This window comes from Gossypium arboreum, chromosome 6 (genome assembly GCF_025698485.1).
Source record: "Gossypium arboreum isolate Shixiya-1 chromosome 6, ASM2569848v2, whole genome shotgun sequence".
Taxonomy (NCBI): Eukaryota; Viridiplantae; Streptophyta; class Magnoliopsida; order Malvales; family Malvaceae; genus Gossypium; species Gossypium arboreum.
Window position 1 is genome coordinate 139,433,188 of NC_069075.1, and position 13,148 is coordinate 139,446,335.

General features: G+C 30.9%; 1 protein-coding gene across 2 annotated transcripts; it reads left to right on the top strand.

Moving 5' to 3' along the window:
- Positions 1-1,607: 1,607 nt before the first annotated feature.
- Positions 1,608-10,644, top strand: LOC108485531 (kinesin-like protein KIN-4C). Of its 2 annotated transcripts, none has more exons than XM_053029216.1 (28): positions 1,608-1,922; positions 2,041-2,174; positions 2,262-2,408; positions 2,521-2,673; positions 2,758-3,011; positions 3,315-3,490; positions 3,613-3,737; positions 4,321-4,357; positions 4,481-4,572; positions 4,667-4,783; positions 4,860-4,973; positions 5,097-5,180; positions 5,260-5,449; positions 5,717-5,817; positions 6,100-6,198; positions 6,288-6,401; positions 6,473-6,589; positions 6,709-6,789; positions 6,872-6,943; positions 7,028-7,121; positions 7,223-7,254; positions 7,433-7,518; positions 8,188-8,259; positions 8,372-8,602; positions 8,745-8,889; positions 9,002-9,088; positions 9,167-9,685; positions 9,920-10,644. In XM_053029216.1, exons 2-28 carry the CDS (start codon positions 2,064-2,066, stop codon positions 10,229-10,231), a joined length of 3,762 nt encoding a protein of 1,253 aa, XP_052885176.1. In that variant the 5' UTR covers positions 1,608-1,922; positions 2,041-2,063; the 3' UTR covers positions 10,232-10,644. The 2 variants fall into 2 exon arrangements, with proteins under 2 accessions (XP_052885176.1, XP_017644872.1); XM_017789383.2 differs by having other exon boundaries at positions 8,375-8,602.
- Positions 10,645-13,148: the final 2,504 nt, after the last annotated feature.

Here is a 13,148-nt window from a genome sequence, read left to right on the forward strand (position 1 = left end):
TATTAAAATTTGTCACTATATTTTAATTATTATTTACTGTTATACGTTGAGAATATAGGTAAATATATTACTCAATTTTATGCATTCGAATTTTACCACAAAACTTTGATTTTTTTACAAACTGTGATTTTTTAATTAAAATTTTATCACTTAAAATTGATTTTAATGATATAAAACAAAAATTTAACAAAAAAAGTGTTGTTTCGAATAATTTATTTTAATAATTAAAATAAATTAGTTCTTAATGTATTAAAATTTAATAAACTAACCTGGAAGAAAGACTTGATAAATATATGCATAAAAACGAAAAGCGAATAACTTAGTTTTATTTTTTATAAAGTACTTGTTTTATTAATTTCTAGTATTATATTAATTATTTTAACTATTAAAATAAAATATTTAAATCTCTCTAAAATATGTTAAATTAAATTTAAATAACAAAATTCAATAATAAATCAAATTTTATTAATAAATTTTGATCAAACAAAAGTTAATGAGTAAAATTTAATATAAAGTTAAATTATAATTGTAAATTTACTTTTAATTAAAAATATAATGAAAAATCAATAAGTAGTTGGGTGTAATGGTAACGCATATTATATTTTTAAAGAAAAATGTAAATTCAATATTAAAAATAATATTGTTTGGAGGACAATCGTAAATCCGAACATGGACTGAATATAAAAAATATAATAAAAATATCAATCAAAATAGAAGTACACTGAAAATATAAAAATTATCTATAAATTTACACATTAATTTATTAATTTAATTTTTTATTTTAGACTAATCTAAGCAAAAATGAGTTTGGATAAAGTAAGTAATATTGCAAATTAATTACATTTATATACTCCAAAAGTATTGAGTTTTTTAAACACAATATATATTCTATTACACACGGATGCGTGATTTTAAAATTTTATTAGGTTAATAATACATATTTTATAGTATGTGTGTACATAAATAAATATGAGTTCGTAATCTTTTGACTTGAAAAATATATACATTATTATTTATAATATTACTACATTAATATTAAAATAATATTTTAATTTTATTATTAAATTTTAAATATAAAAGATATAATTTATATTACTAAATTTTGAATAATATAAAATTAAATTTTATCATTATAAAATCAACGCATAAACAACAATTAGGTATTTTTTAGCTAAAAATCATCAAAAAGTTTTTAAATTTCATTAAGATTTTAATTAAGGTTTTAAAGTTTTGTTATTTTAAATTTTAGTAATTGAAATAATTAATATATTTAATTTTGTTAAACACCTTATATAATATTACTTTATATAATTATATTAAATATTAAAATAAAATTACATTATTTATAAATTAAAAATATATCTATTACGTGCAATAACTAAAAGGAGGGATAATCTGTAATTATTATTTTATTTTTCAGTACTTTTTTTATTTACAATAAATTTCATTTTCGATACAATAATTGATTTGACTAAAGTGTCCGTTTCTTATCGCCAATATGTGGCTTCTATTTATAGGAAAATAAAACATGTGACGTAAATCAAACGCCACCTAATTTTCTTTAATTTACTCAAAAGCAGTTTTAATTAGTTATAATCAATGATTTAAAAAGGTTTAAGACAGGATTAGACCAATGCGCGCCAACCTTAACCGCTCCTTAAGCCTAAGCCCCTAACTACCGCCCAATTTTTAACCTTATCCTACCTGTCTGTCTCGCTGTCGGACGTTACCTCACGTGAAAGTCACGTGATACTATCTCTCTTACTCTCAATTTAACATTTTTGAATTCAGACCTTCCCGTCTTTTTTTTCCTCCGAAAATTCAAAATTTTTAACGTCTAAGAGAAACTTAAAACCAAAAAGTCAAAAGAAGAAAGAAAGAAAAAAGCTCCATCTCCTTCAAGCATTGTGTTCTTCAATCAGGTTTAGGATTTTAGATGTGATGCATTTGATTTTGAGTGAATTTTAAAGATGTTTTTCATAGTTTGATACTTTGATTATCCTTTTTCTTTTCGTTGATTTAGGTTTTTTCTTTTTTTAGATTTTGATCGCATTATATAGGAGATGGAGAGTCCCGATTCCGTGAGAGTCGCCGTTAATATTCGGCCGTTGATTAGTGCAGAGCTTCTCCATGGATGCACTGATTGCATCACCGTCCTTCCCGGCGAACCTCAGGTATTAATCATAATGAATTTATTGAATTTGAAAATTTATATCGAAAGAAATTCCTGTTTATTTATTGTTTTATGGTTACGATTATAGGTTCAAATTGAGTCTCATGCCTTTACTTATGATTACGTTTATGGGGGAGCGGGATCGCCTTCTTTTGCTATTTATGATGATTGTGTTGCTCCTTTGATTGATGCACTTTTTCTTGGTTATAATGCAACTGTACTTGCATATGGTCAGGTTAGTTTCATTTTGTTTTATTGAGGGTTTTCTTAATTATTATTAAGCTTTTTTTTCCCAATAAAATTTTACTATTGAGTAGCAATGATGTTGTATTTCTGGTTTTCTTTAGACGGGTTCTGGTAAAACATATACGATGGGAACCAATTACACGGGGGAGGGAAGTAATGGTGGGATTATACCTAAAGTTATGGATAGCATATTTAGAAGAGTTGAGACAATGAAACACTCCACGGAATTTTTGATAAGAGTATCATTTATTGAGGTAATTTCGTTGGCTAAAAAATATTTCTTTTAACTTTTTTTTTATCAGGTAGTCTACTTATGCAGTAATATTTGAATTTGATAGATATTCAAGGAAGAAGTGTTCGACTTACTCGACTCACATCAAGCTTCATTGTCTAAAGTTGAAGGGGCATCCCTTCCGAAGCCTACAGGTCTCGGAAGACCTCCAATACAAATTAGGGAAGCAGGGAATGGAGGAATAACACTTTCTGGGGTGACTGAGGCAGAAGTTCGGACAAAAGAAGAGATGGCATCAAATTTAGCACGAGGTTCTTTATCTCGTGCTACAGGAAGTACCAATATGAACAGCCAATCAAGGTGAGGGTTATGAAGCAATATGTTTTAGTAGTTTTTGCCCTTTTTTTGGTTTTACCAGAATCAATATTCTCTTTGGTTTAAAATACCACGACCGTTGTAATAATATCATATAAATGATACAAAAAATTTCTGCAATTGGCTTATATCTCAATTTACTTAGTTTTTGACAAGTATAGAATGATTTTTTAGTTTGTGTTCAACGTATTAGATATATAAGGTTTACATAGTCATAAATCATGTAATTTTCGTATATTTGTAAATTTGTGCTTATTTCAAATGCAATGCTCATCACGCTGTTTCCAGTCGTTCACATGCCATCTTTACAATAAGCATGGAGCAGAAGAAGATTGCTAGCTGCCTAAGTGGGGTAAATGATGATACCGCTGATGACATCTTATGTGCAAAGCTTCATTTAGTGGACCTTGCTGGCTCAGAACGTGCAAAACGAACAGGTGCAAATGGAATGCGGTTTAAAGAAGGTATATCTGATTATTTGCTTTCCAATGCCTTATGTTATTTACTAAAATAGTGATAGGTTCTAAATAAGCCACACTATGAAACTTATTTATTTATCTAAAATTTTGACATTTTGTTCTTTCAGGAATTCATATCAATAAAGGTTTACTAGCTCTAGGGAATGTGATTAGTGCCTTGGGAGATGAGAAGAAGAGGAAAGAAGGGGGACATGTACCATATCGTGATAGCAAGTTGACTCGCTTGTTACAGGCAGGCTCTTTGATTCTTTTTATTCTAATTAATGCAATTTTTTTTAAATAGTGATCTATCCAGATATTTATGAACAATCATTTCAACTACTTGTAATTTTAATTGGATGCTTTCATTTTGTTGAAGTAGACTGTTCAGGAAAAAGTCGAACAGGGTAAATCAAATTGTTATAACTCAGTTTTCATTTAGCCATAGGTTTAATGCATAAAAATACTCAATACGTTTGTGACGCGGAGACTGTTTGTCAAGCACTAGCCAATCAGAAGTGAGCTCGTTTAGTCATGACTTATTGTGTCACATTTTATGATGGAAAAGCATTAACAGCTAGAAAATGGATATTTCTTAAATCAAGAACAGGGAAATATGTTCAGTTTTCTTTTCTAAGACTTTTACTTGGATGTGGTGATATTCGTGTTTCTTTGGATCTGGAATGTTATTAGTTTTAAATGTACTGGCTATAATTCTCCTTGTTTTGTAATTAAATTTGCATGAAACATAAAATATATTTATAAAAATTGCCTTCAGTGAAACTACTTACTCCAGAAGGGAACCTAACATTTTTTATGGAATTTTAAATTCTCAGGATTCTCTTGGAGGAAACAGCAAAACGGTGATGATTGGTATGTTGTTTTTATCTTTTATAGCATTAAAAGTTGTCACTATTGATATATTACTAGTACCAGGATTTTACTTTCAATTTTTTAGTATGCAAAAGTATTGATTTTTTCTATATTTGCTTGTAGCTTGTGTTAGTCCGGCTGACACCAATGCTGAAGAAACCCTAAACACCTTGAAATATGCCAATCGTGCTCGAAACATTCAGAATAAGGCAGTTGTAAGACACTTGTGTAACATACTTGCAAAAGAAATGTTCTTTGTTGGGTAATATAATTCTTGTTCTAACAACTTCTCATCTTCTACTTGATTAGGTAAACCGTGATCCAATGGCATCTCAGTTGCAAGCAATGCGGAGCCAAATTGAGCAATTGCAAGCTGAACTTTTGTTTTATCGTAGTGATGGTAATGCATCATTTGATGAACTTCAGGTACTTTTACATAGAACATCCAAACATATCTCCAGACTTTTTTACCTGCTTGCTTAAAGTTTTTTCCCCCCTCCAGATTCTCAAGCACAAAGTATCTTTACTTGAAGCAAGCAATGGAGAGCTACGACAAGAGCTTCAAGAACGTAGACTCACTAGTGAACAATTAGCTCAACGTGCACTTGATGCTCAGGTGTTCTTTCCCTTTTGTTTTTGTCTTTAGTTTGTTATAAATATAAAATTCCCTTTTGCTTGAAGTATACTTGTGTAGCTGGTCAAACAGAAAACAGAATCTCATGTAAATTTAATATTTCAGGTTGAGAAAGACAAACTGATAATGAAAATTGAATTAGTTCGTAATGGTAAATCATGGGATGAGATTGACTTTAACCAGAATCAGGTAAGGTCTGTGCCAGCTATTGAATCTAGTCTTTAACAAAGATAATCTTTGGTTCACACGTGCTTTTGCATTATTCCAGGATTTTGACCTGATGAAAACTTATCTTTTGAAAATTCAAGAGTTGGAAGGAGAATTGATACGCGTGAAAAGCTTAAGCAGCTCAAAGTGTAAACGAATTTCTGATTGCATAGATGAAGATGAAGATGAAGATGAAGATGAAACCTCAAAGGACTTGCTATTTTCTTCTGGAAATGATTATTCTTCTTCCGGTAAATTGGGCAAGTAGTGACCTTCTAATTACCATTCATTATTTTGTCAGACACTAACTCCTTTTATTTGTTAAACTTTTCTTGTATGTTCATCATAAGACGTATTACATTGTTGAAAAGTAAACACATAATTCTCAGCCAAAGTTATTCTTAATTTCTTCTCTTCTTCTATTTTTTTCATTTCAACTCTTCTTCGATTCACTTTTCAACTTTTTAAGAGTTTACCATAGAGCTAAGGCATATATGAATAATTCTTCCTTCACCCAGATGAGATTGAGGATAATGAAAAGGAGCCTGAACATTCTACTCTCCAAGAAAAATTGGACTTGGAACTTATGGAGTTGGACAAAAGACTTGAACAGAAAGAGGTAATGTGCTTAGTTCATTACACTTTTACTTTGGTTGTTCAGTTTCTCTTTTTTAAGTTACTGCTACCAATACATGAGAAGATTCAAGAAGATTTGGCAGTGAAGTGTTTATAGGATTTTTTGACCTGCTGTCCTTATAGAGGCAGAACAGCTTGATCTAGTTATTGCTACAATTTTTTGTGAATCACTTGTTAAGATGTTTTTCTGACCATTTTGGTTTTACCTTCTCCTTCACATGTTCTTTCATTTTATATATTCGAAATGGCTTTTTATATGTTTAAGGCTGAAATGAAACGTTTTACAAGTTCTGACACCTCAGTTCTTAGACAACATTATGAGAAGAAAGTTAATGAGTTGGAACTAGAGAAAAAGGCTTTGCAGGTTAGTCCCCTTGTTAAAGTTAGTGTTATTTTGTGATTAGTGGTATCCTATAATATTAATTCCTTTTCTTTTTATTTGTCAATTTTCAGAAAGAAATTGATCAGCTCAGACAAAATCTAGCCAATATTTCTTCTCCTTCTGATGTTGGTGCTCAAAAGTTAAGGGAAGAATACCTGCACAAATTAAATGTCCTTGAGTCACAGGTGCGTTTTGAATTTTTTTCCCCTGCTATCAACAGCAGTTATCAGTTACTATATAGCTTTTTGCTTTACAGGTTGCAGAGTTGAAGAAGAAGCAAGATGCTCAAGCTCAGCTTTTGAGACAAAAACAAAGAAGTGATGAAGCAGCCAAGAGACTTCAGGAAGAGATTCAGAGAATCAAATCTCAGAAGGTGAATATTGACCCAAGCTCTCCATTTTTTCATCTTAAAAACTGGAATTGTTTCTTTCAAAAGGGGAATAGAATTTTTGCTACCAGAAATAATGTGTGTGTGTGTGTGTATTTTCCTAGGTTCAACTGCAACAAAAGATCAAGCAAGAATCCGAGCAGTTTAGGCTATGGAAAGCATCGCGAGAGAAAGAGGTTCATCAGGTACATGCAAATTCTGGGAATTGTATCTAGCAACAATTTTCTTTGTCAACATATGAGTAATCTCTCTTTTTCTGACAACCAGCTTAAGAAAGAGGGAAGAAGAAATGAGTATGAGATGCACAAGCTCTTAGCTCAAAATCAGAGGCAAAAGATGGTGGGGGACATTTATTTTTACATGGAAAGCTTTGATCTTTCTAATTCTAAGGAACTGCATTGACTCTTTCCTTATGCATGTTAGGTTTTGCAAAGGAAGACCGAAGAGGCTGCTATGGCTACAAAAAGGCTAAAGGAACTTCTAGAATCCCAAAAGGCTTCCTCGCGTGAAGCTTCTAGTAAGAACCATTTTTGCATCATGCAGTTTATTCTCTCTCTCTCTCTCTTTTTCTTTTTGGTGTAATTATCACTCAATGGCAATAATATCTTTGATGTGCAGGCGCTGGAAATGGCAATGGTCCTGGAGTTCAGGTATTGATAACAGCAAACAGATTAACTAGAATGATTTGGAATTGCTTAGACCAATCAGTTTTGGTCGAACATATTTTACTGAATTGACATGATAGGGGTTATATTTATTACTTGTAGATTTTAGTTCATGTTCTAAGTAGCTTTCTTTTTTGATATAATATGTTTTCTTCTGTTGAAGGCAATACTGCAGACTGTGGAGCATGAACTTGAGGTCACAGTACGGGTACATGAAGTACGCTCTGAATATGAACATCAAGTGGAAGAGTGAGTCCTTTTTATTAATCCATGTGCAGATACCATTCCAAGCTATAAATAGCTTAGCCTTCCAGTTTATTTCACTTATATAGCCTGAGCATTGATTTGTTGCAATTCAGGATTTACTTTTAGTACTCTTTAATACTGGTTCACGAGTGTACTGCTTTAAATCTTTGGAGTCTGAGCTGATTGCCTTTAACCTTCTTTCTTTATTTTTGTTTTAGTTATGGTCTACGTTGCTAATGTCTACTATTTTAGATCTTCTGGTTTGACAAGGTTGACCATTTAATTGTTTCTTTGATGTTTGAATGCTTGTTAAAACATGATCATTTACATTTCTTTATATTGTCTCGTATTCAGTTTTATTTTTCGTCTTTATTTTCTTGTCTACTTATTTTAGACAAGATTGTGCATTGACCAAGGATGCCAATGTGCTTCCTCCCTCCTCCAAGGGAAAGGCAAGAAAAGAAATGACTGTTTGTCATTCTGTAAAAGATAAATTAGATTTCAAAATGCTCTTCGATTTGTGAAGGATGACAGAATTTTTTCAACATAAGGCTTAATATCTATTAATTTCTATTACGGAAGATCTCAGCTTGGAAATGGAAGCTTTCTTATGGTACTTTTATTATAATGGCGTTGACATATCAAAATATGTTCTGTTTGTTTGTACTATAGGAGAGCCAAGATGGCCAAGGAGGTTTCAAGACTGAAGGAAGAATCTGAGATACTTAAGCACAGTGAATTAAGGTTAAAACTTTTGCTTTTGTTTTTTCTCTTCTTAATTTAAATTGTTTTTTTTTCTTTTTTCTTCTTCCCATATTTGTGAAGGTACTTTTCTTTTAATGCTACCAAAATGCAGCAGAGATTATCACGAGACAATGTCCGCTGAGGCAAGAAACTCAAGGATTTTTGCTCTAGAAAACATGCTTGCTGCTACTTCTAGCACTCTGGTCGCTATGGCCTCACAACTGTCTGAAGCTGAAGAACGTGAACGTACTTTTAGTGGAAGAGGACGGTGGAACCATGTTAGGTCTCTTGGTGATGCAAGACATATTATGAACCATCTTTTCAATTTAGCATCATCCTCAGGGTAACTCATCTTTCCAAATAGAAAAATCGCATTCACATGAAATCTTTCTATTTCCATTGTTTACTAAATTGATTTGCTTCAACTTTTTGCTCCGTTATCATAGTTTTGCTTCAAGTATTAACCTGATGTCCCTTCTTTGAAGGTGCTCATTGCGAGATAAAGAAGTTCATTGCCGAGAAAAAGATGCAGAAATGAAAGATCTGAATGAAAAGGTGGTGGTACTTAGTGGTCTTACTAGACAACTTGCTGCAGAAAAGGCTGCTCTCACGCGTGAAGTGAAATTGAAGGTTGGTTTCATTTCTTATTGGTGTTAAAAATAAGGTTCTTCGATATTCTACTTTGATGTCCCTTGTGCTTGTAATCTAGACTCTGATTTGGCATGCATGAGTCCTATAACAGAATGCAATCATTAAACACTCCATTAGAGAAACAGCGGATTCTTACATCCCGCACTCAAATGGCGAAACTGATGAGTTGCGGAAACTGGTCGGTTTCACTCCCCTCCTTTACAAAAAGTGGAATGGTTTCTAGTAATTACTTCTGACTTGAAAATTATGATTATAGGAACAGCGAAACTCTGTAAATTTTACAGAGGACATGGATACATCTCCGTCAGAACATTCAGACGAGAAAGCAAGCGATGATGATGACTGGGTGCAATCCCAAAAAGAGCCGGATAGGAGAAAAGCTCATAGAGCTAGAGACAAAGCTTTAAGTATGGGAATTCATAAATCAGATGCCAATGACTTGGAAAATAACAAGGGAGACGTTAATGAGGTTAAAGGGAGAACTGATGGATTATTATGCTGCAATTGTAACAACTCTTTGTGCAAGACATCAAAATGCCATTGTAGAGCAAATGGAAGTTGTTGTGGACAGGCGTGTGATTGCTCTTCGGCCAAATGTTCCAATAGAGAAATAGAAGTAAACATGGCAAATGATATTGGCACTAATGAAGAAGAGAAGAACCTTGTTGCTCATGGTGCAGTGCTATTACAGAATGCATTAGAGAGTGAGAAGGCAGTTGCAACAAATGACAACGGTGATGCAAGAAAAGCTCTCACGGACATTGGAAACGTATTGGTAAGATTTATCACGGTAAAAGTGCCATGAAGAGCATTATTTTAGACGTTAGATTTCATTTTGTATGTTCTATTATAGGGAGATTAATTTACTCATTTTTTTAATAAATGAGCCAATTGGCCTCCAAGTTACTTCTACCAATTTATGACCTTACATAACTCAAATATGGAAAATTCTTGCCTGTTGTTGACAATAGATTTAGAGAATCATGCTGAGATTACTCTTTTTTTACAGGCTAAACATAAGGCACCAAAGTCTGACAAGAGAAAGAAATGGAGAAAATCAGTGGTTCAACTGGTTCCTGTTCCTCCACCATCTTCACAGCGAGAGAATACTGCAACAACACCCCAAAGTCCAAAAAATGTAGATCCTCCAAAACAATCAGATGGGCGTCCAACAAGCACAATACGATCAGCAGCTTCATCAAATAGCAACAAATTGCTTAGAGTAAGAAATGCTAGTCAACCACATGACTTAACCAACAAGGAAACAACCACCGTCCTTGCTCCAACAACATCAGAAGAAAAAGAGAACTGCCGCCGTTAAACTATGATGTTAGTTCCTTTTAACCCCCCTTGATTATTTTTTCTTTCTCTTTCTTCATTGCCCTTTAAACTATACAAGAAGGATCCAACATGAAGAGTTGGATCCTTGAAAGTGATCATGAGTTGACGTCGTTTTAACAGTTGAAGAACTAGTTATTAGCGTTCCATGGGGAACTTGCCGAACCCCAACAATGGGGGGTGCGATAGGAGCATGGGAGCTTTACCCCCGGGGATTACTTTTCATTGGTTCAGTGAAAAAATATTGCCTCCGGTGGGGATTTTATTTCTAATATTGTACTTTTTTTATTATTTTTCTTTTAAGTTGAAAGTAGTTGGGATATTTAATTATTTAATTATTTAATGTTGTTTATATAACTTTTATTATTTATTTATGTAATTATTAGTCTGAATAAAGCTTTTAGATGAATGGTTTTATTTATTTACTTCAATTTTAATAACTTTTAAGTATGCTATATAAGTTTTATTTTTATAAATGTTAATGCTTTGCTTTTTTTTTAACATTAATATCATTTTAAGTTTTTAATATATATATATATTTTATAGAATGTTTATTATTACTAATGACCCTTCCTAATTTTTGTTAACGTGTTTCAACGTACTAAAACTCACGTACTTTTATCTTGATAATAATATCTAATTATCTTTCTTTTCTTTAATATAATTCACTTGTTGCATTTATATTCAAACTAGTTTTCTTTCCATGCCTACTTATTGTTACAAAAATGAACTTCCTAGAACATCAATTAGATATAGAAACATCATCTAGTTTAATCTTATATATGATTTAGGGCATACAATAAATTTTAATAACAATTAATCTGTAAGATCTTTTTCATAGTTAATAATGCTTCGACTAGTGGCGAATTTTAAGAGAGTAGTCAAGGGTTGGGCCCTAAAATGTTTTTTTTCAATTTAATCTTCTTATAAATAGATAAACTATAAATTATATATAGAGAAATTGAGCTTTATCCCTTATAATGAAAATTTTTAATTCAGTCATTTTATAAATAAATAAAAATTATAAATTAATTCTCCCAAAAATAATTTTTTATTTAGTTCCTTCAAAAATTACAAAGTTCTAAATTAATATATAATAAACTTTTGATCTATAAAAAATTATAATTAACTTCTTATCCTTGTTAAAAAAATTTTAATTCGCCCTTGCTTTAACACTTGTGCTAAGTAAGAGCATGGTGATGAGAACCATCTTAACCCTATATCCATGATGTTTCAATAATGGATTAAATTTTTTTTATCCAATCTTATATATATCAAAATGGAAACACAAAGGAAAGAATGAGCAATTATTATTTTTAATATACATTATTGAGTTAACTAAGAGGATCCTTATCCTCGTAGTCTCCCTTCTATCATTTAAAACTTATTTCTTTTCGTCTCTAGTAATCGAACATGATACAAAGTATTTTTCTTTATAGTGGTTACAGCGATTTCATTGAAGTTCTATACTAAATATGTTCATCTTTAATCTTTATATAACATTTTCAAATTATTTGTTACTTGTCATTAGGTTTATAATATGTGCAACAAAACTATTATTATTCGGATCTATCAACAGGGGCGTAGCCAGGGGGCTAGTATGGGCCCTGGCCCCCCTAAAATAGAAAATTATATTTTAGGCCATTGAATTTTTTTAAAAATTTTAAATTAGTAAAGGTAAAATTATACTTTGCCCCCCCTTAAAATTATAAAAATTTAATTTAATCCTTTACAAATTATAAAAATATAAACTATAAAAAATTAAAATTTCATCCGGCCCCCCTAAAAAAATTTTCTGGCTTCGCCTCTGTCTATCAAATAGTTCTTTAATTCTTGTTCAAACGTTTTTAATCCTTTACGATGGATTTGAGTTCTTAAGATTCTAAAAGTACACATTTGAAGTGTTATTTGTTCAAGTAATCTAACTATATAATGGTAATAAAACAATAATAACATCTAACATTCCTAAACATTAAGCATATTACAATTAATATATAATTGTGATAAAAATGCTTATAAAGATTTATGGTTTAGGTTGAAAAGAATTTTTGTTTGGGGTTTTTATAGTGTTAAGGGGAAGGAGATGAGGAAATTTAATTTGATATCGATATTTATAAGTGCTGAGGTCTAATTTGTGTAGATTTTTTAGAGAATTTAATTATTAAAATGACTACATTAATCTCAACATGTGTGAGTGTTAAGTTCATACTACTTTTTCAGAGAGATTAACCAAAGATTTCATCTCCAATAGTGTCTAAGCTCTAATCAATTTTGCTTATGAATACATATTTAACCCCTTTCTTTTCTTCCATTTCACAAAAATATCAGACCCTAAAACTCTAATTCATTTTCTCATAATTTTAAATTTTAAATTGAAACATTAACATATAGGATTGAAGGTGTATAGATTGGGTTCAACATTTAGGGTTCCATTCCACTTATCCCACTTAAATACCTTAAACCTTAATTGAAATATTAACATTTAGAGTTTAGTGAATTTAGAGTTCATGATTTAGGCGACTTTAATATAGTTTAATTTCTAGGGTTTAAAGAAATAAATTATGTTTTTCAATGACATATATAAATAACCTATTTGAGAGTGCCTATTTTGAAAATATACGAAGAGGTAGTCAGTAAGTGAAGCAGGAGCTGGTTTACTTACCGTCTAAATTTAATAATTTTAAATTATTTTTAAATGTATTTATAAATTTTAGTAATATATTAAAAAATATAGATATTTTCATTGTGATTGGTTGAATTTTTTATAATGGAATTAACAGTTGGGATAAAATCAACAATGAATTAATAATTTATTTATTAATTCTAATAAAAAATTAAATATCAAATTTAAATATTATTTTATTGTTTAAACCAAAGATAAAATTCAAAATTAACATTCA